Source organism: Canis lupus, chromosome 19 (genome assembly GCF_048164855.1).
Source record: "Canis lupus baileyi chromosome 19, mCanLup2.hap1, whole genome shotgun sequence".
Lineage (NCBI taxonomy): Eukaryota > Metazoa > Chordata > Mammalia > Carnivora > Canidae > Canis > Canis lupus.
The window spans coordinates 2,673,043-2,694,199 of record NC_132856.1 but is presented as its reverse complement, the minus strand read 5'-3'; the positions used below and the strand labels follow the sequence as shown (position 1 = coordinate 2,694,199).

Genomic DNA, 21,157 nt, shown 5'->3' with positions numbered 1-21,157 from the left:
ATGTGGGGGACAGGCCCCATGCTGGGCAGCCAGTAGCCACAGTCCAGACCCAGCAGGGCCCCTATGTGCTCACATGTGCCAGTCGGAAGGGGTGGAAATTGTTTCACCCACAAATGACTAGTGCTAGGTCCCAGCTGGTTCAGGCCGCAGGGCCCATGCAGCACAGAGAGGGAAACTGAGCCTTGCAGGGGCCTGCCAGAGGAACCCCAGGCCCCGGGGGGTGGCAGTCGCCACCTGCACCTGGGGACAGAGAGTCGGCTCCAAAAGAGGGAGGGATGCAGCAGGCCGCCAGGAAGGCATTCCAGGGAGAAGGGGCGTGCAGGGCAGGCATGGGGCCAGGCTGCTGGCAGGCCGGCAGGACACATACTGCTGGCAGCGCACGTGCCGACGCCACTCCCCCAGGCACAGCTGTCCAGTCAAGGGCCACCCACCTGGGGATGGCCCACCCTGGGGCAGCTGGGCCTGGAGAGCACACGGATACTCCTGGCATCCCCTGGTATCTACCCTCCCGCCTCCAGCTGTCACCTGTGCTCTGCAAACCTTGCCCCGAAAACCACTAAAACCTTCCACAACTAGCCATGACCACCTTCCCTCCCCCCATGCCACCACAGAAAAGCCTTAGGACCCAGACCCAGCTCTGCCTCTCTGCTGTGGTGCCTTCCTGACACCTGCTGAGAAAGCACTGCTCCTCCCCCTGCTCAGATGGCCACAGTGGAGGTGTCCAGCCTCCTGGGACACACTGCCTGGACTACACCAGACCCAGGCCCCCATTCGCCCCTGGCTCTGACCCAAAGAGAAAGAGCCACACCCACCCTGCCCCAGCCCTCTGGCTCCATCCACTTCTCCAACCCCGGGGTCCTTCCCCTTGTCCCTCTGTAAGGGAGGGAGTCCCCTGCATTCTGAGCTGCGGCACAAGGGCTGTCAGTGCCCCCAGCAAACTCCTGGTGCCAGGGTCTGGGATAGCAGCAGGCAAATGCTGTAGACCACACACCTACCCCCACCATGAGGCATTACCTATCCCTCCCACGGACAGGCCAGGGAGCAGGTTCATCCCTTCACCCCAGCCAGCAGGTCCCGGGGGCCCAGGACACACCAGGTGACGGGGGTGGGGGGGTGGATCCTGCAAAGAGAGCCTGGTGCAGGGCCAAGGGGAGGAGGCCAGCAGCAGGTGGGCAGCCCCTGGCCCCAGAGGCCCCAGCCTCAGGCTGGCCCAGCCAGCTGCCCCCGCACCCATCACCGCGTGGCTCTCGCCAACTGCTGCGGCCCGACCAGGTCAGCTGTCCATCCAGCCCAGAGCCAACAAAGAGCCCATTCTCTGGGCTGAGGGCGGGCAGGGGCACCGGGAGGATGTCTGGGCCATGCAGGCTGCTTGCCAAGGCCGGCACGCGCCCTAGCCACCCAGAGGCAAGGGGCTGCCCAGCTTGGTTCCAACCAGAGTGGGGAGAGTCCCCTCCTCTGTCCACCTCAAGGTAACAGCCCTCGCGTCCCCGTGTCCCTAACTGTGGAGTGGGGGTTCACTGACTGAACCAGATGACAATAGGACAGGATCCTGAGCGATGCAATGGGTATGAGATGGGGTGGGGAGAACAGCAGCCAGTGATCTGGCTATGGGGCTGGGATCCCATGGGCGTCCTCCTCCTCCAGTACAGCTGCCAACCTCTCCCCAGCCCCCCTAGGCAGCAAAGTGGTCCTGGGAGGGGCTGCACGAGGGGGCAGGAGCGCAGCCTCTCCCCTCCTTCCTGGCCAGGGGCCTGTGGCTGAGGCCCTGGCCAACCCAGCTCCTTGGCCCGTCCTCACTCCCTCATAGGCTGCCACAGGATGCCCCCTGCTCTGGCTGGGAGCAAGTTCCAGACCCCTTCCTGGGACCACTCTCAGAAAGGCCAGAAGGAACCCGATACTGGAAAAGCAATTAACTATTTCCTCTTGGCAGTAGTTGAGTAATTAAAACATGATTTGCAGGAGGCCCAATGGCTGTAATGGGGCCAAACACACCTGGGAAGATTGGGGGAGGGTCCTAGGAATCTTGTCTCTTCCAACCCCAGCCTCAGCACAGAGAAAAGCAGACACCAACAACCGACGAACACTGTGGTCCTTCTTGACCTTTGGTCTGTCTCCTCCTCTGCCAATAGAAATCCATCTCACAGGCTGTGTGAGAGTTCAGAAGCTCATGGTTCCAACAGTAGGGGAGGGAGGAGCTGCTTGGAGGCTGTGTGGAAACCAGGGCCCCAAAGCCAGACGCCATCACCACCACCACGGGGCAGAGGTACCCAGCTGCATCCCACTGCCACGAAGATCACACAAAATGGAGCCACGAGGCCACACAGATCACACAGCTTCCGCCTCACATCTCTAGCTGGGACTCTCCCAGAATGCCCACTACAGCCTGAGATTTCACGAGCCCCGAGCCCGACAGGGATGCGGACACAGGCAGTGGTGACCATCCAGCTGGTGCCGTCTCAAACCCGAGAACAATCCACTGCCCACCTTTCCATGCATGGTCCGTGTCACTCAGGCTAATCCCACCCACTGGGTCCCCAACATGTGCAGGTGCATGTTAGCCCCTTCTACTTTCCTGAAGCCACCACAGCCCTCTGGCTCCCTGCCACTACCCAGGCCAGACCTCTGAAGCTCCTCCCAGAGTCCTGCAGGACATCTCCTGGCCCCACGACGCTGACCACCACAGGGTCACCTACCACGTGCTCGTCCACTGCAGGTAAGGGGCGCTCAACGCAGTACGTGATGCTCCTCCCAACTCATACTCCCTCAGTTCCCAACAAGCACCAGAGCACCTCTGAGCTTTGGCCCTGTTGTTCCTTCCTTCCAGAACATCCTTCCTGGCAGACTCCTCAGCTGGGCTGTTCTAGTCTTTGTACGTATCTTGCTGTGATGCCAGGAGTTCTGACCTCCTGGCCCCTGAGGGGAAGGGGGGGGTCCTGGAGGTCAGGGTCCTGTCTGCCCACAAGGAGGGGAGCTATGCAGTGCAGACAGTAATCCTGGGCAGAGGTGGCCACTGGCTGCCTGTACCTGAGAGTGTCACTCTTGTTCAAATGGCTTAGGTGCCCCCGCTCAGGCTAAGGCCTGATGAGCCAGCCTCTGCAGGGAGGCAGGCCTATGGCACTGGGCTGGAGGAGGACCCTCCATGCAGGCCTCAGGGCAACTGCTGCCGCCATCAGGTGGAAAAAACCAATTCTCCTGAGGCACTGGATCCGGGACAAAGGCCTAGGATGTAATGAACAGACCCATGAGGGAATGAGACATCCCTGTGCCCCTCTGGAGATGCCCACCATGGCCAGCCTGGTTCTCTCTACCCAGGAGAACCAGAAAAAAGCATAGCATGTTTTCTGGAGGACATACACACCCATAGGGCACCATGCAATACTACCCGAAGGTTCCAGGGACCATGCCCTCCGCAGGCCAGGGGCAGTGTACCCCTGGAGCCCCCCAGGCCCGGCAGCTAAGACACACAGGAAGTAGGCAGCTGGAACCCCTCCACTCTCCACTAACCACTCTCTGGGGGACGGAACCCCACCAGACCCAGTAACCTGCCACGAGCACGGCCATCTGCGATCAACCACTCTGTCACGGATACCACACTTGATCCTGGAAGTGGCGACACAAGCAGCCCTAGAGAGTCAGGCCAGAAGATGAGGGAGGCCCAGCAGCCCCGCTCCAGGTAGAAACCCAGCAGAGACAGCCCTGTGTACACGGCAGCAGCCCCGCCACAGACCCCGGGCACGATGTCGTGACACAGAACCAACCAGCTGCCCCCAACAGCAAGCATGAGCCTCACAAATAGCCACAAAAAAGGAAGACAGACAATGACATGCTGTATGACCCACGAAAAGCCCCCAAGCCAACAAAACAGCCCTAGGGGTGGAGATCACCCAGTGATCCTCACAGAAAGGGAGACCTTTCCAAGGAACAGGGCACCGAGGCACTTGGTGTGACATGCCCCGGCTGCACAATCACAGCTGTATACTTCCTGTGGGTACGCCACATTCCAGAGTGAACACCAGTCATATGCTAGCCACACGCAGGACGCTGGGGACCTCTCCTCCCCTGCCCCCTGTCCCAGCCCTCACCGTGCTACAGGGACCTGCTGCATGTGCCCAGGCTGGGGGTCAGCAGGACAACAACACCTGCAGGCACCCACTCCCCAGTGGTGCAGCTGCCCCCTGGAGCCTCTGTGGCGAGTCACTAGGAGTCAAGGGCATCCCTCCCTGTCAACACACACAAGATGCAAATTCACAGGGCCCCAAGCAGGAGATCGGGAAGTGCCAGCACTCCGTGTGGCTGTGGGGTTAGGGTCTAGGGGCCTGGTCCTGCCCGTCATCCCTCTTGGAGCCAACAGCCTGCCCCCCCCCCCCCCCCCGCCGCCCCACTGTGCTCCTCAGTCCACCTCCTGAACAGACCTGGGCTCGGGGAGCAGGGACCCCTGCTGGATGCACATGGCAGGCTCTCACCCAGGATGGAGAGACCCTCCCTGCTACAGGGACCCTGAGAAGAGGCTGCCAGCTGCCCTAAACAGGTCTTGGAAACACTACGGGACTTTCAGGAATCTCTGAATTTTAGTATCCCGTGAGGACTGGAGGTGCTGGGGGGAATGGGAAAAGCGTCCAAAGGGAAGTTTCTAGAGCTGTGAGGGCCACTGGCAGCGCAGGCCCAGAGCAGCACATAGCTGGTGCTCAGCAGCCACCAACACAGCTGTGATGCCAGAGAGCCAGGTAAGAGCAGGTAGGTCCAGGGGCCCAGACACAGCCAAGGCCTGCAGGCACAGGGATAGGGGCCTACCCAGCCCCACCGCCAGGCCACAGCGCACTGCAGCCACAGCCCTGTTTCTCCTCCATACAAAGATCACCACACAGGAAGGAATGTCACCCTCCCTTGGGCCTCCCCAAGAGGCACAGCCCACCCAACGTCAAGGGATGAAAACCGAGGGCTCCAGGAAGGACCTTCGCCACAACAGGCCTCCCTGCCAGCCAGACTCCCAAAAAGCCCATCCCAGTCCGAGCCCCACTGGGTGGCTGTCCCCTGGGTCCTACCCCAAGGCCCAGAATCCTGTGAGCCAGTGATGCCACAGCCCAGATCCTCATGGTCATAAACTGGTAGCCCAAGCAACCTCGGTTGGCCCGTACTACTTTCTAAAAACATGTCATTAGCTGCCAAGCTTAACAATAAGAGATTTCACATAAAATATGGATTTCCAGATTCTCTTGAAAAACCAGATGCTCAGGCAGACGGGGCCCACTCTCCCCCTGGCATGGCCACCAGAGAGACAAGGCTGTGTTCCTAGCCCTGAGCCCGGGAGCAGGGACAGTAACAGGGCTGGCCTAGGGGTGTCCCTCACCTGGCCCAGAGAGCAGAGACTGTCCCCACCACTGCTTTGCAGAAAAGAAGAGTCTTCTTAGGCCTGTGGGCTGGGGCAGGGCAGGGAGGACACCCCCTGGCAGGAATCCAGAGTAGGTCCTCTCTACACCCACACAGGCTGACTCAAAGGAACTGCAACCAGGGGTCACCCAGGGGAACTCCTGCCAGGGTCTGGGGGTCCCTGGTGGCCACTTGGGGAGGAAGGAGGTGGTGGTACATGCAGGACTAGACTCTGGGGGGGTCAGCCAGGAGGACGGGCTCCTCTGCCCGCGGGGAGGGAGGGAGGCAGGTGGTGGGCAGGGCCTCTAGAGAAGGCCAGGGGAGCTGGGGAGCACCCCAGCCAGCCCTGAACAGCTGAACTTGGCAGGTCTTAAATTAATCGGCTACAATTTTGCACAACAATGTTCTCCTTCGGGGAACTGAAGGGGGGGGGGGTTGCTGGCAGAGGGCCAACCAGGTCCCCGAAGAGCTCAAGACCAATCAGGCCTGGGGAAGGCGGGGGCATGGGTCAGCCCAGGCAGGGGTCCCCAGGGCCCAGGAAGCAAGCACTGGGCTGGGCTGGGCCCGAGCCACTCTGGCCCTCAGCCTGGGTCAGGATGACATGGTGGGGAGGGGAGGACAAAGCAGGAGAGGGCACTGCCAGGGGCTGGGCCCCCTGTGCCGGCAGGGAGCAGGTGGCTTCACATGGGTCAAGGCTGGAGGCCTAGCGTGGGTGTCTGGGGGAGGTTCGGAGTGGGACCCTCCCCCAGCCCCTCCTCTGCTTCGGTCCTCCAACTGCAAACATGCCCCAGGGTGTGACACGAGGTTCAAGGGTGTTCCCGGAAATGGGCAGGCAGAGAAAGGTGGCCACTGGCTGATATGCTGGGCAGGGGAAGACAGGCCCCTGAAGGCTGGCAGCTCAGGGCAGGAGCAGGAGCGAGGAGCTCCTAGAGGAGGGGCTGCCCTGGGTTTGGGCTTCCTCAGAAAAACAGGAAGGACCCACAGGACAAGGAGGAGACTCCAGTCAGGAGTGAGGACCCTGGAGCCAGTAAGCCTGGGCACATGCTGGAGCCACCGTATGCCTCAGTTTCCCCTTCTGTCAAACAGACGACAGAGTGGCTGTAAAGACTGTGAGAGGCACCGCGACACCTGAAAGTTAACTGCTCTGCTGAACCAAGTGCACGTGAGGCTCTGGACCTGCTGGCGCAGCCTCTCGTCCTTCACGCTATGCTTGGGGAATGGGCTCAGAGGGGCCCAAGAGCCAGCTCCAGGATCACAGAGCTGGTGAGGGGAAGCTGAGACCACACCTGAACTCACTCATCTGTATGGGACCAGGGTGTGGATGTTCAGCCACGTGACAGCTTCCTGAACCTCCCCCGCTCTACTTGGGCAGGTGTGTGCAGAGACCAGTCCAGGGGACGAGGCCGAGGCACGCCTCTGTGGGAGAGCCTCAAAACTCACAGGGATCTAATTCCCCAACGAGTGGACTCTCCCACCACCAGACCAGCAGCAGCTCCTGGGCACGGCTGACCCCCCTACACCCTACCAAGGTACAGTCCGCTCACTTGCAGAACAGAGCCCAGCCCAGACAGGTCCAGGGGTGGAAGGAGCCAGCACCCAGGATGAGGTTCCGGGAGGTAGGTGCAGGGGTGGGTGGGGGAGGGACAAGCAGAGGTTTTCTGACGGATGGGCCTCAGCCCGGCTCCCCCTCCACACAATGGGACTAGGGCAGAGAGGAAGGAGAGCAGGAGCAGCTAGACTCAGAGCTCCCACCCAGAGAGTGGCCCTGGGGCAGGGGAGTGAGAGTAGAGCTGGGTGAGGGAGGGGGCTGGACTAACCCGTTCTCCCAACCTCTCTGGGTGGCTTGTGGGCACAGACAGCACCTGAGCGACCGCCTGCCATCCACCAGCCGTCAAATGGGCCACTCCCAGCCCCAGGAGCCCAGCCTCCTCCTGGGTGACAGGTTCTAGGGTGCCCCACAGGAGTGCCTCCAAGTGGGCTTCACTCCACAGCCCTGCCCCCGGGCAGACTCTCCCTGCAGCAGCATGGGCCCCTGCCAGGCCCATGCCACCTGATACCACCCCCACCCAGCGGGGGCCCCCTAGCTCCAAGTAACCAACCAGGGGTGGAGAGAGGGGGTGCATGCCCCACCCCCACCCCCGGGAAGGGATCGAGCAGACACCCACGCTGCCGAGAATACCCCTGGCACTACGGTAAGGAAAGGTGGGCCACAGCAGAGGCCCAACTCTGAGGGCACAGGAGCTTGCCCGAGGCCAGCGGGGTCTGAGCTGACCTGCCACCCAGCCACACTGGCCAGCAGGGTGCCTGAGTTGGACAGAACCCCATAGCACCTTGGGGCGCCTCCTGTGATGGCCTACGGTCAGCATCTGGGCACCACTGCCCCAGGACACCCCAGCCTACAACCCACACATCTGGATTCATGTCACAGATGGGAACGCTGAGGTAGGGGGGTCCCTTCCCAGAGGTCACAGAGCCAGTGAACAGTGGGGCACGACCGCCAACCACCAGGGTACCCACCGCAGCAGACACAGGAAGACCCCGTCCTGCACAAGCCAGCACAGAAGCTGAGCACAGGCAAGGCCCTTGCTGGCCCCAGGCCCGCCCCCACCCACGGGTACATGCTGGGCGGGGAGCTGTGTCAGCACCGGGCCTGGGGACAGCTGTTATTTCATCTGCCAGGCCCCACCCCTGGCCCGCTCTGGGGCTCCCCAGCACCCCCACCCCATGGTCACCCCAGGAACTTCCTCCCCCACAGCCCAGCCCTGCCCTGGGCCCACCCACCCATCAAGTGGGGCTGGACCCACAGGCAGCCACCCTCAGAGCCCCCTCCAGGAAGCGCCCACCCCCCAACCCCATGGCTGCTCCCTGGCAGCCAGGCTTGCTGGGCAGGGAGGGAAGGCAGGCACCACACAGCCCCGCACCCCACAGCCCCCCACCTCTCACCCCAAGGAACCCTCATCTCTCCCCTGCACCTGCCAGTGGCAAGCGTGGGTGGGGGACGCTCCCCTTGCCCTGCCCTTGGCCTCGCCGTCTGTGCAGGGCGGGGGCCTCTCTCCAGGGCGGAGTGCTGCCTCAGCAGACACTGGATCCCCCAGAGGGGATGGGGGCTGCACAGGCCTGCCCTGCCCCCCCCACCCGCAGCCTTCCTAGGAGGTCACTGTGTGCCCTCACAGAGCAGGGTCTGCCTCTCTGGGCCCCCGGGCGCCCAGGCCCCTACATTCCTGACACCCCGCCAGGGTCTTTACACCCACTGAACACCGAAGCGGCCCCAGAGAGGCCCCCACCCCCCAGGACCGCCAGGCCCAGCGCTGGATCTGGGCCACACGGTTCACAGCCCCTGGGCTGTGCCCGCCACCCCCCAGCATAGCCCCAGGCCTGACCTTGCGGATGCGGCCGCTGCGCGTGCCGGCAAACACCACAGTGCGGCCCCGGTAGTCGTAGGCGGCCACAGCGGTCAGGCCATCATCCTTGTCCACGAAGAGGGGAGTGCCCTCGATCGTGACCGTGCCCCCCAGGGGCTGGTTGAAGTCCTGGCCACAGAAATCGTCATCGATCTGCAGGGGCTGTGAGAAGGAAAAGGGTGAGACCCTGGCCCGAGGGCAGGAGGCTTTGTGGCCCGGACCAGCCAGCAGCCTCAGCTAACTGGGAGGCAGTGGGGGGGCATGGAGGGGCAGGGGCTCCCGGAGGGTCCTCAGAGGGGCCAGGCTCAGGTGTGGCCCGCAAAGATGGGGGAGGAGATCCCTGGACAGAAAAGCCAAGAGCCAAGGATTGCAGGGCTCCTGGGGCCTGGTGCACATGCCTGGATGGGGGAGTGTCTCCCAGGCACCCACCAAGCACCAGCCCCCCACCCAAACTATGGTGGGAGGGGGAGACAGGAAAGGAAGCAGCCCAGGGGGAGAACAGGGAAGGAGAGCAGCCAGCTTGGGGACCAGGCCCATGGCACCGGAGACGGCTGCTTGAGAAGGTGGCCACGAGAGAGCTGGGGGTACGGGCAGGACTTATTCAATAGAGGAAACAGGGCTCACACCTAAGAGGCAAAGACAGAGGCTGCTGGCTAGGAAGCAATACCGAAGGAACATGAAGCGATCAATATGTGAGGTTCCAGAGGTGGGGAGGGCCTGAGGGAGGGCAGGCTCCAGGGAACAAGGGGGCAGCTGGCGCCCCTAAAGCACACTCAGTCTCTGGGGTTTGCAGACGGGGCAAGGGAGGCTGAACTGGAGCTGGCTGAGGGCCCCGAGTGGCCCTGGACTGGCACCCAGCCGGGGGGAGGGGGACGAACCTAGCCATGGGCACAGAGCACGCATGGCATATGGTGTGACCTCCAGGCCTCAGTTTCTCCAGCTGTACACAGAGATCGTACACCTTCCCTGACAGGGGGCGACGGACAATGCACGGGCCTAGCCCATTGGGGCCACACCACAGAGAACAGCCCCACCCAGCGGTGGTCATGACAGGGAACCCTTGCCCCGCCCCCACGCCCTGAAAACCAACCAGTGTCATTCTCAATATAGAGATGGGACAACTGAAGCCAGACGGGCCACACTTTCTGGGGGCCACCCAGTGGGTCCTAGGCAGCAAAAGCAGAGGGGCTGAAGCCTGGCTCACACCTGGGGAATTCACCTCAAAGTGCCCCCAGTCCCTTACTGTCTATGTCTGTGGTCTTCCTCGGAATAACAACAGACCCTACTGCCTGAGGCCAGGCATAAAATGTTCTCCAAAAAGCAACTGGCCCTGGGCTGGCCCCTTTGGGGCCTAGAGATGAGAGTTGTGGCTGCTGGCCAGCAAGCACCCAGCAGCCACGCCCTCAGGCTGTCCCAGTGTCAGGGCTGGTGCCATTGGTGCCATGACCTGGTACCAGGTGAGATCAGAGGCCTGGAGAGCACTTGCTCTCCAGGTGCCCAGGGCCAGGCGCCCAGGGCAAGGGTGAGCAGGGCTTCTCCACAGTGGACTGAGTGAGGAAACGGGCCTGGGACCCACCCTATCTCAGTGTGGCCCCAGCTCTGCCTCCTACTGGCTTTGTGACCCTGGGCAAGTCACCTCACCTTACTGAGCATGGAGTGACCTCGCTATAAGACAGAGACAAGCCAGGGCGGTGAGCACCTGGTGGAGGGCCAGGCTTGTGGGCAATCCTCTGCCCGCAGGGGCTCATGGACAGCTGGGCCCATCGCCCTGCCTTCAAAGACGCGGGATGGCTGCAGGCATGGGAACGGGCTCCCAAGCCGACCCCCCAGGAGCAGCCCTGACACTCCAGGAGGTGCAGCCAAGGGCGGCCCCAGGCAAGGGTGAGCACCACAGGGTGTCACTGCTGCAGACTGGAAGAGTGGAGATGGGGGATGGGGGGGCAGAGCGGCTCCCCCCGTGGCGCCTACTCACCGAGTTGATGCAGCCCAGCTCCTTGTTGAGCAGCCAGGGCAGCGAGAGCTTGCCCTCACCGCGGTAGCAGGACTGGATGCGCTCCTTGATCTTCTCCTTGATGGCCCTGAGCGTGAAGAGGCACAGCACGGACTCCTTGGGCGGCTTCACGCGGTTCTTCTGGCCCTGCGCGAACACGGTGAACAGCACGTCCTCGTCCTCGGCCAGGCCCAGCTGGCGGGCCAGGGCACGGCCGGGCCGGCTCAGGTAGGCATCCTGCACCAGGCGGTACTCCACACCTGCCTGCTCACAGCCGATGGGGAACTCAACGTACGAGTAGAACTTGGGGTCGTCCACACACAGCCGCACGATCTTGGAGGTGAAGAAGTGCTCCCCGGCGGCATCGGGCGAGGTGAGCTGCGTGTCCAGCTGCAGGGTGAGGTAGTAGACAAACTGCTCGCTGCGGAAACTGTACACGTAGTAGATGTCGAAGGCTGGGAACTTGGACAGCGTGTCCGAGGGGATCTTGAGCTGCGACGACACGAACTCGTCTTGGTACACGAAGCCAAACATGTCGGCGTCCTCCTCGTTGGCCATGAGTCGGCGGCTGGACAGCGTGGGAAAGTACTCGGACTTGCCATCGATGGGCGTGCCCACAAAGAGCTTGGCCTGGCCCTGGCCCAGCGGCCCCGCAATCAGCACGCCGGCCATGCTGCCCGCCTCGCGCACGCTGGACAGGTAGTGCTCCTTGCGGTGGTGCGGCTCGCCCAGCTTGAACAGGTCGTCCAGCCGCAGGAACTGGCAGATGCCCTGTGAGGCGCTGCCGCAGGCCAGCAGGCGGTTGGCGGCATAGTCCAGGAGCAGCAGCTTGTTGACGTTGTCGGTGCTGCCCAGACCGTGCGGGCACGACTGCACGCTGGGGGGCGGGTAGCACTTCTCGTTGTCCTCCACGGGCCCCGTCACGTGTGCCCGCAGCAGCGTGAGGTTCCCCGACAGCTTGTAGATGCGGTTCACCGCGCCCACGTACACCTCGCCGGTCTGCTCGTGGACCACCAGGTGGGTCAGGCCCCAGTCACTGGCCAAGAAGGTGCGGAAGGTGGGCTGCTGCCCCCCGTCTGCCCGGGGCGCCCCCGCTGCCCCCTGCGCGCCCCTGAGCAGCAGCAGCAGCAGTAGCGGCAGCAGCAGCAGCGGAGGCGGCGGCGGCAGGAGCACCCGCAGGCTCAGACGTGGCAGTGGCATGACGGGCTGGGGCCTCGGGCCGAGGCGCTCAGGTCCTATAGAGGTGCGCGTCACGGGGCCGGGAGCTGCAGCCCTGGGAAGGAGAACGGGCCCACATGTGGGGACTGCCCTGCGCTCGGAAGACGCACCCACGAGACATGGACCACCTCACGAGCTCTCCGTGGTGCCCGGCCCATGCTGGGACCCCATGCTCCACCTCCAGGGACACGACTTAATCTGTCAGGAGAAGCCCCGAGGTTCTGAGAGGACCCCCTCCCCAAACTGAGGACCTGCAGGCAGGGAGAGGTACCCCAGGGGTCACCAGGACCAAGCCCGTGAGCACCACGAGTAGCACGGGACAGCCTCTGGTGTCCAGACAGCTCACGCTGACCATCACCAGGCACAGGACAGAAATGGACTCAGGAGCAGGGAGGCAGGTGATGGAGGTCCAGGCTGTAGACTGGGAGCCCAGCTGACACCCCAACCTGGAGGCCATAACCTCCCGACCTCAGAGGCTCCCGTGCCCCAGGACAAACCCCCGCTTAGCTCCAAGCTCCTAGGGTGAGTTAGCACTCTCTCCTCGGCCCATGTGGGGACACATGCCTCCCTGAAGGGACCCTACTCATAGCCCCCCCCCCCGCCCCCCCCCCCCCGCAGACCCATCACCACACAGGAAGCAATTCTCAGAGAGGGCAGGAGGCAGTCTGGGTCACCTTGGCCCTGGAGCCACTTGCTGGTTGACCCTGGCCCAGCCCCTTTCTGGACCTTGAGCCCTGCACTCCAAAGAAAGATCCAGAAGCCAAACCGTGTACACCCTCCCATCCACTGCCCCACCCCCCAGCCAATCACTACCCAGCCCCAGGCCATCCATCAGCACAGCACTGCCCCCTCCCAGGCTCTGGCTCCCAGCCTCTCAGCTCCCTTTTTCCACCCTCAACCCCACTGGAGGAAACAGGAAGCCCTCCCAAGAGGAAGGGGGATGGCTCCCTGAACCCCACCCCTCACCAGTGGTCCTCTCTCCCCGCTCTGAAAAGGCCAGAGACTGTCTTCTACCTGCCAGTGGCTCCTCTCCTGCCCTTGGCTCAGGTTCCTTTCCTGGCATCTTTCACCTTCACGCAGGGCTCCAGGGTTCCCCTTGCACTCCCTGGGCCACACTATCTACCAAGGTGCACGAGCTTCACCCACTAAGTCCGCCCCAAGCTGCCTACCCCTCTCCCACCTGGACAACCACAGCACTTGGCCTCACCCACCATGCCCACCAACAGCCCAGGCCCCACACACTAGCCTGGGCCACTTTTCCAGACTGCACATGAGGTCACTGGCCCTCAAATCCTGCCACGGAACCCCCCCTTCTTCTGGAAAAGTCTTGTCTCCCCCCAGCACAGCGGCTGGCACTCAGATGCACAGTTACACCGAGGCTCTGTTAGCCAGGTGGCCCTGACAGGAATTACTCTTCTTTCCCAGCCTTGATTTCCACCTAGAAGATGAGGATAACAAGAGCTCCTCTCTCATGGACTAAAGGAGGAAGGTCAGGGCGTGCCTCTTGGTGTCAGGTGTAGCCCACCCTGGCGCTGCCAGATGCTGGGGCCTCACCCCACCCCTGGCTGGAGACCAACCACAGCGACATGGATGCTGATGCCGGGAGGTGCCAGCCAGGGCTGCACATGCTCTTTGCTCCCAGACGCCGTCCCTCACATGGACTGGCAGGTCCATTCTGCAGGTGGGGAAGCAGAGGCCCAGAAAATAGGTGCAATCTGCCAATCCAGGCCGGGAGCTGGCCGCAGGGCAACGGGCTACCGGAGAGGGCCCACTGGTCTCTGGGCAGCCATGTCTGCCGCTGTCGAAGGCCAGGCCTCTGGACTTGCTGTTCCCTCCACCGGGACTGCTCTTCCCTTGCCTGCCTACAACCCCTGCCCAGGTCTCAGCTGTCTGCCCTGAGCGGCTGGCTGAAGGCAGCAGGCCCTTCCTCTCAGCCAGTTACTCCGTTTCAGTTGGCGGCACAGGACTTGCTAATGGTTCTGTTACTTATTGTTCCCAAACCCAGACTCACCCCACAAGAACGGCGGTTCTGTGAAAGCAGGGCCTGGTTCTCCGCACCCCCCCAAAGCCAACTCCAGGCCCAGTACTTGTGAATGAGTGAGTAAACGAACAGGTCCAGCAGGGCCTGCTCCTTCACCTCATCCTCACTCTCCCACACTCTCTGCGGGAGTGCACACTCACACCCACCCACTCAGCGGAGGAAGCAGAGGCTCCGGAAAGCCAGGAGCTGTAGCCAGGATCCCACAGCAAAAGGACCAGGTTGTGCTGTCCGGCAGGACCCTCCCAGCTGGTTGTCGCTATGTCTCCCTGAGGATCCCCGCCCAGGCATCACCCCGCCCCCCATCCCCCCCCCACAGCCACCCATGCTGGCAGCCAGGACGGGAGTCCCCAGTCCCTCCTCCTCCCCAGCTCAGGAGCCAGAGAACAGGCTCCTGACAGTGTCAGCAGGGCCTGGGCTGAAAGCTCAGAGCATGTGAACTCCAAAGAAAACATGAATCACTCACCGTTTATCAGTTCAAAGCAGGCCTGCAATTACCAGGGGCTGGGCTCTCCCCTCCTCCGGGATAATTATACACGTCTTAATGCAATTACGGGCCCTACTTTTTATATTAGACAGGAGAGACCCAGCTGAAGAAGCTACTATCCAAACTCCAGGCTGGCCACGGGCCCACACCCTCTCCCCCCCAACAGAGGCTGCTGGGAAGAAACTGGCCGGGGCGGTGGAACTGCCAGCTAGGGAAGGGGGATTCCAAGTCCAGGGCTGGGTCCCTCACGCCCACCATCTCACAAGAGCCAGCGGACACGTTCAGGTCACCTCCCCTATCTTAGAGTTACAGAGTCCAGGGCTTACACAGACCCAAGGTCACCCAGCAGGACAGGAGAAAATCCCACGCTCCTACAGAAACATGAATGGCCAGCTGACCTTCTGGGGCTCGTGTCCCCCAGATCTCTGGTCCGCCCAGGAAAAAGGACATTCGTTCCAAGGCCGGGCCTCAGTGCTGGGGAGGACTGCACTGAACTGAGGGATGGGGGCAGAACGATGCTGGGAGGGAGCAGAACTGGCCACTGTGGTCTGGGGATGCTCCTCCAAGGGGCCTTTCCACCTGTTCCAAGAGGACCAGGCACCCTGGGAGCTGGTGCGGAGGGGCTATCTCAGGTGTCAGAGCAGCGAGAGCCCAAGGGGGCACTGGAGCCCGCTGGACCATGCAGAGGGTGCAGTGGGCTATGCAGGGGCCCGGTGTGAACCGGCTGGGTCAGGAGAAGCTGCACTGGTCCTGGGTGTGCCAACCAGGGGCTGGCCAGGCAGAGAGAGGCCAGGACGGAGGCAGATGGGGCCACTGCACAGTGGGCTCCACTCCTTAACGGGATGGGCTTGGCTGCCCAGCAGAGCGTGCAGAGAGCAACATCCCCTTCCCTCTCCAGGGCCCAGCAGCCAACACCACTCCCTACCCTGAGAAACAAAGGCCCTCAGAGCCCTCTTCACAGAAGGACAGCCCGATCTCCATGCCTTCCCACTCTGGATCATTCTGGGACTTGGGCAGGTTGGGACATGGGGGGCGGGGCGAGACAGGGCCATCCTGCCCACGGGTACCCTATTTAGCAACCAGGGCAGAGAGCTGCACCGTCACCAACCTACCCCCAAAAGGGGCCCTCGGAGGTGGTCTCAAGCCGTCCTGCTCTCCCACCAGGCAAGTCCTATGGGACTGGGATCTGGAAGCACTGGAGTCCTACTCAGGAAAAGTGCCCACCACTCAGGCCTCCCCTGGGGTGCCCTTCCCTGCTGGCCAGCTGCTCTAGACTCAGGGACCTTCCTGACGGATCAGAATGTACAGGTGATAATCTGGGGGGTGCAGAAGCCCGGCCAAGGGCTGCCTGCTTTGTCCACGGTGCTTCATTCGTCCCCCACCCCCAAGCACACACCTCAGCCGCAGAGGCTTGCCAGACCTCCACCTCCACCTCCACCTCCACCGTCCCTTCTGCCTGAAACGCCCTTCCTAGGCCTCCCTGTGCCACCCCCCCCCGGGCTGACCTGCAGCCTGGCTCCGAAAGGGAATCGCTGGGTTTCTCATCTGCCTCTGGCAGGAGACGGGGTGCTCCTCGAGGGCTGGGCAGAGTCGTGGCTGCCTGGCCCGGCACCCGGTGTCTCCTGCACACCCCAAACCGGCAGGGAGCGGGGAAGACCTGGGGCTCACTCCCCGAGGGCCAGAAGGGCAAAGACTGGGCCCCCCCGGACCCAGAGAACGGGGCGCAGCTGGGGAGAGGCGGAGCCGAGAGCCGCGGGGGCCCGCCGGGGAGCGGACAGAGGCCGGGTCCTCGCCCCCCGGCACACACACCCCTTTCTTTCAAGGGGCGTGGCCCCGGCACCCCAAGGATGAGCCCGGAGCGGTTTCCAGCTCCAAGCGGCCGCCGGAGCGCCGTTCGCACGCTTCCCCGGGCCGCAGCGGGCGGGGGCCTCGGCGGCAGGGCCTCCCCGGAGCCCCGCGCCCCCTCCCCGAGCCGCCCCCGTGCGCCGCGCGCCAGGCCCGGGACGGTCCCGGACGCCGCCGGCGGGCTCGGGGGGCGCGGGGCGCGGGGCGCGGGGCGGGGGGCGGGGGGCGGCCCTGGGGAGGCCCGGGGAGCGGCGGGGAGCGGCGGGGAGGGGCGGCTCGCGAGGCCCGAGGCGCCCGGCGGCCCCCGCGGCCCCCGCCCCGCCCCTCCCCTCCCAGCCCGGCGCGGGCCTGCATCCCCCGCGCCCTGAGGCCCGGCCCCGCGGCTCGCCCTGCCGCCCTGCCGCCCGCTCGGCCCGCTCCGCCCGGCCCGGCCCCGCCGGCGGCCGCACGTCGGAGGTCGGAGTCCGCCGCACCCCCCGCCCTCCCGGGCCCTCCCGCCGGGGCCGCCGCAAACTTTCTCCGCCGCCCGGAGGAGGGGGCAGCGCCGTCCCCGCCCCGCCCCGCCCCGCCCCCGCCCGGGGCGCCGCTGCCCCGCGGAGCTCGGCCCGCCCGGGAAGGAGGCCGGCGGCGGGGCCCGGGGCCGCGGTCTGACCCCGGCCGGGCGGAGACACGGCGGGCCCCGCGCCCGCGCCCGCGCCACGGCCGCGCCCGGACACGCGGGGCCGCAGGGACACGCAGCCGCAGGGACACGCGCCCGCCCCGCGCCCCCGCCCCGCGCCCCGCGCCCCGCGCCCCGCGCCCCCGCCCCGCCCCCGCCGAGGGCGCCCCCCGCCCCCCGCCCCCGCCGCGCCGCGCCGCCGGGCAAAGTTGCGCCCCTACTCACGGGCTGCCCCGGGGCGCGCCCCGCCGCCGGCCATCGCCGCGCCCCGTCGCCCCGCCGCCGCCGCCCGCCCCGCCGCGGGGCCGCCGAAGCCGCGCAGGCCGCCCAGGCCGAGGCCGCCGCGCCCGGGCTCCGCTGCGTGGCCGCGCCGCCACTGCCCAGCATGAATGGGGCCGCGCGGCTGCGGACCGGCCTCGCTCTCGCCGCCCGCGGAGCGCCGCGCCGCGCGCATGCGCTGCCCGGGGCCGGGGGCGGGGCCTGCGGGGCGGGGCGGGGCGGGCGCAGGGGGCGGGGCCGCCAGCGGCCTCCAGAGGGCGCTCGGCCCCGCGCCGCGCGCCGGCCCGGGCCCACCGCGCGCCTTCAAAGGGCGACGGCCGGCCCGCCTTAAGGGCTCCGCGCCGGGGCCGCGGCGGAGCGTCCGCGGGGAGCCCCGGGGTTCGCGGCCGTCCTGGGCCCGCGTCCCGGGGTAGGCCTGGCCTCTGGGTGCGCGGCCTCGGAACGGGGCCTCCGTTCCCGGACCGGTAAACTGAGGCCCGAGCAAGGCAGGTGCCTTGCCCCGGGTCAGCGTTGCCGCGGGTGAGGCGGGCCGGGCGCCCCCTGCTGGCTGGGCTCGGCCCCGCACACGCCCCCCCCGCCCGCCCCCCGTGGCAGCCGCAGCCGCAGCCGCAGCCGCAGCCGCAGCCGCAGCGGGTCCCGACCTGGGGCGTGGAGGGCGCCAGCCCCGCGGACCCCGGGACGCGGCGGGGCGTGCGGCGGGGCGGGGGTGCGCCTCCCGGACTGTGCTCGCGCGGCGCTCGGGCCCGCAGACGGCCCGGGGAGGGCGGGAGGCGCTGCGGGGCGGGCCGGGGCCGGGGCCGGGGCCGGGGCCGGGGCCGGGGCCGGGGCCGGGGCCGGGGCCGGGGCGGTGCAGCCGGGGCCCGGGGCAGGGCCGGCCGCCGAGGGGCCCTCACGGCGCGAGAGCCGCGCGTCACCCCCGCGGGGCGCTGCGGGGCGGAGCACGCGGCCGGCAGCTCCAGGGCCCGGGCCTCGCCTGCAGCCCTCCCCGCGCACAGCGCCCCTCCGAGGGGGCCCGCCTCTCCTCCTCCGCCCGGGGTCGGCCAGGAGTGCTGCGAGGAGCCGGGCCCGCGGCCGCTGCATCCGGCTCGGGCTCGGAGGTCGTCCCCCGCGGGCCGGCTTCAGCAGCGCGCTGGGCCCGAGGGCTGGGCTGGCGGGTCGCCCCGCGCGCACGGGAGCTCGCCGGAGCCAGCAGCGTCCCCAGCAGGGAGGGCGCGGGCCGCAGCCCCACACCGGCCTGCGGTGGCTCCGACTGGCGTGTTCTCACGGCCGCCAGCATCTCCCAAAGTGCTATTCGCTGTTTCATCCAGCAAGCACCAACGGGGCGCCGACAGCGCGGGGTTCTGCTACGTGTAACAGACAGGTAAACTGAGGCGGGAGAGGCGAAGTGACTCGCCGGGGTTCCCAGCTTGTGGGAGGCAAACCAGGCCCGGAGAGCCCTCCCCGCCGCACAGACCTGGGTGCAGGCGCGGCAGGTTAACACGCAGCAGCCCCGTCTGCTCTGAGAGCCTCACCTTCCTGCATGGAACGGATGTGGGCAGAGCTGCAGTGAGGCATGAGGATGAACACTGCACCAGGCCTGAGAAAATGTCTCTTCCTGCTTTGTGTTGTGTGCCCGCTGGCTTCAGGGCCATCCCCAGCTCTCGGGCTGCTCTGTTGCCATCCTGTCCTCCCCAGGGCCACTGCGGAAGGCACTGCTCAAGGGTCTTCTCACTCTGCTCCATAGTTCCCCAAGATCCATGGCCTCTCCTTTGGGGAGCAGCCCCCATGTCCAAATGTTTCCAGAGAAGCTCAAGAAGGCCACTGGGCTCTGGGTGGCAGCCAAGCTCATGGTTAACCCTGCACCCCCCCCCCAACACACCCCACAGTTGCCCAACCAGGAGCCCCAGCGCTCTCCCCGACACTGCATCCCCACCCCACGCCCCCTGCTTCCTGCAGCCCCGTGGATTCTCTCCAGTGTTATTCCAGATCACACCACTTCCTTCCGTCCCACTCCACCCCGTTCCTGCTCATGTCACCTTTCTGTCTACTCCCCAAACCATGGCAGCAAGATCTGTTCAAGATGGAAATCCGATTATGTAACGCAGGTGGATTGGGCCGGACCTTCTGTTCCAGGTGGATCCCAGGCCCCAGAGCCCTGAAGAAAACTGCAATACTTTCAGAAAACGATAGGGTGAGGAAAGGATTTCTTCAACAAGATGTCGAAAAGAAATAAATAAAGGAATATTTGGATCAGTTTGACCACCTTAAAATCAGTCATTTTTGTTACTAAAGGTTATGAGAGAGGAAATGGCAAGGCGAGCCAGGATGTAGGAAAAGTTCTTTGCAAACCCAAGTACATACTTGACGAAAGCTGTGGACCTAGGATATAAAAGGAACCCCCAAGAGTCCGTAGAGCAAAAGGCAACTATCCGCAGACGTGGGGAGAGGAGCCCCACAGGCAGTTTGTTGGATAGACAACGGCAAGGAACTGTTGCTGGGACGAGCCCTGTGCGGTGGGTTCCACACCCTGGGGCTCCCTTCCCCTTGGCCACACCCCTGCCGAAGCTCAGCTCTGAGCTAAGGCCCGGAGCCTCCAGTGCAGACGGGAGGAGGGGAGGCAGAGTGGGAGTGCACCAGGGGCTGCAGTCGTTGCTCCTCATCCCACATCACGTGTGGGGATGAGTCCGCAGGGCTGCTGGGCTCTACCTCTCTGGGTTTCCTCTCTCTGTAGGTTTTGCTTCCGTTTGCCGATGCAGTTCAAGAGCGCATGGAGTTGTTGGACAGTGGGGCACGACTTGTGAGAACGCCGTTCTGATCTGGGGCGTTGGGTGAGGAGGCCCTCTCCGTACCTTCCAGCGTCCCTGTCACTGGACCACCTCCAGGGGCTGCTTCTGCATTTTGGCAGCTCAGAGCTTTGTACAAGGGTAGACTCAAGAGTGCCTTCCCTCCCTGAGGCAGGGCCCCACAGCTGATGGGTGAGGAGGAGTCTCGGGGGAGCACAGTGGGTCCCTTGAGGTATGACCACTGATACCCGGCCCTGAGTCACCCTGACTCCTGCCTGTCCCTCACCCCTACCTCAGAAACCAAATATTTCTTTATTTGATAGATAGTTAGATGATAGATAGATAGATAGATAGATGACAGATAATTTTTAAAAATTTTAGGGGTAGGGGTACCTGGGTGGCTCAGTGGTTGAGCGTCTGCCTTCAGCTCAGGTTGTGATCCTGGGTTCTTGGGATCAAGTCCCACATCAGGCTCCCTGCGTGGAGCCTGCTTCTCCCTCTGCCTGTGTCTCTGCCTCTCACTGTGTCTCTCATGAATAAATAAATAAAATCTTTTAAAAAAAATTTTAGGTGGTTCGGTTGGTTGAGCATCAGACTCTTGGTTGTGGATCTCAGGGTCACAGGATCAAGCCCCACATCAGGCTCCCTGCTTAGTGGGGTGTCTGCTGGAGATTCTCTCTCTCTCTTTCTCTCTCTCTCTCCCTGCCCTTTCTACCCCCAAATGAATAAATACGTCTTTTAAAAAAAATTTTTTTAAGTAGGCTCCATGCCCAACATGGGGCTTGAACTCAAGACTCTGAGATCAAGAGTCACATGCTCTACCAACTGAGCCAGCCAGGTGCCCCCAAATATTTCTAACCCAACCGTTTCTTACCTCCCCCATTCCTACCATCTTCTGCCTTGAGCATATGGGGACCCTCTGGGTCAATAGTTCCTACCCGGCCCCTCCCCACTTGGCTCTCCACGCTGTGGCCCAGAGGGATCTCAGGGAGGAGAGACGGTAGGAACTTTTCTCTGCTCAGGACCTCAAGGAGATTCCTTCCACACCCAGAACACCTTGCCCCATGGTCTGTGCAAGGTATACAGGTGTATATGCATACATGCATACATAC

General features: G+C 64.3%; 1 protein-coding gene and 1 long non-coding RNA gene across 5 annotated transcripts in view; one reads left to right on the top strand and one right to left on the bottom strand.

The window, feature by feature from the left end:
* Positions 1-17,284, bottom strand: part of PLXNA1 (plexin A1) — a 48,650-nt gene extending 31,366 nt beyond the window's left edge. The window contains exons 1-3 of the mRNA XM_072784860.1: positions 17,230-17,284; positions 10,741-12,031; positions 8,748-8,930 (exon numbers count right to left, since the gene is read on the bottom strand). Coding sequence (XP_072640961.1) covers positions 8,748-8,930; positions 10,741-11,958 — 1,401 coding nt within the window. The 5' untranslated portion in view covers positions 11,959-12,031; positions 17,230-17,284. The remainder of the gene's footprint in view (positions 1-8,747; positions 8,931-10,740; positions 12,032-17,229) is intronic.
* Positions 17,285-18,204: 920 nt separating this feature from the next.
* Positions 18,205-20,609, top strand: LOC140609694 (uncharacterized). 4 transcript variants are annotated; one of them, XR_012011424.1, is made up of 4 exons: positions 18,205-18,643; positions 19,238-19,453; positions 19,555-19,775; positions 19,994-20,609. It is a non-coding gene; the product is annotated as an uncharacterized lncRNA (long non-coding RNA). The 4 variants fall into 4 exon arrangements; XR_012011423.1 differs by having other exon boundaries at positions 18,213-18,643; positions 19,328-19,453; XR_012011425.1 differs by having other exon boundaries at positions 18,214-18,643; positions 19,368-19,453.
* Positions 20,610-21,157: the final 548 nt, after the last annotated feature.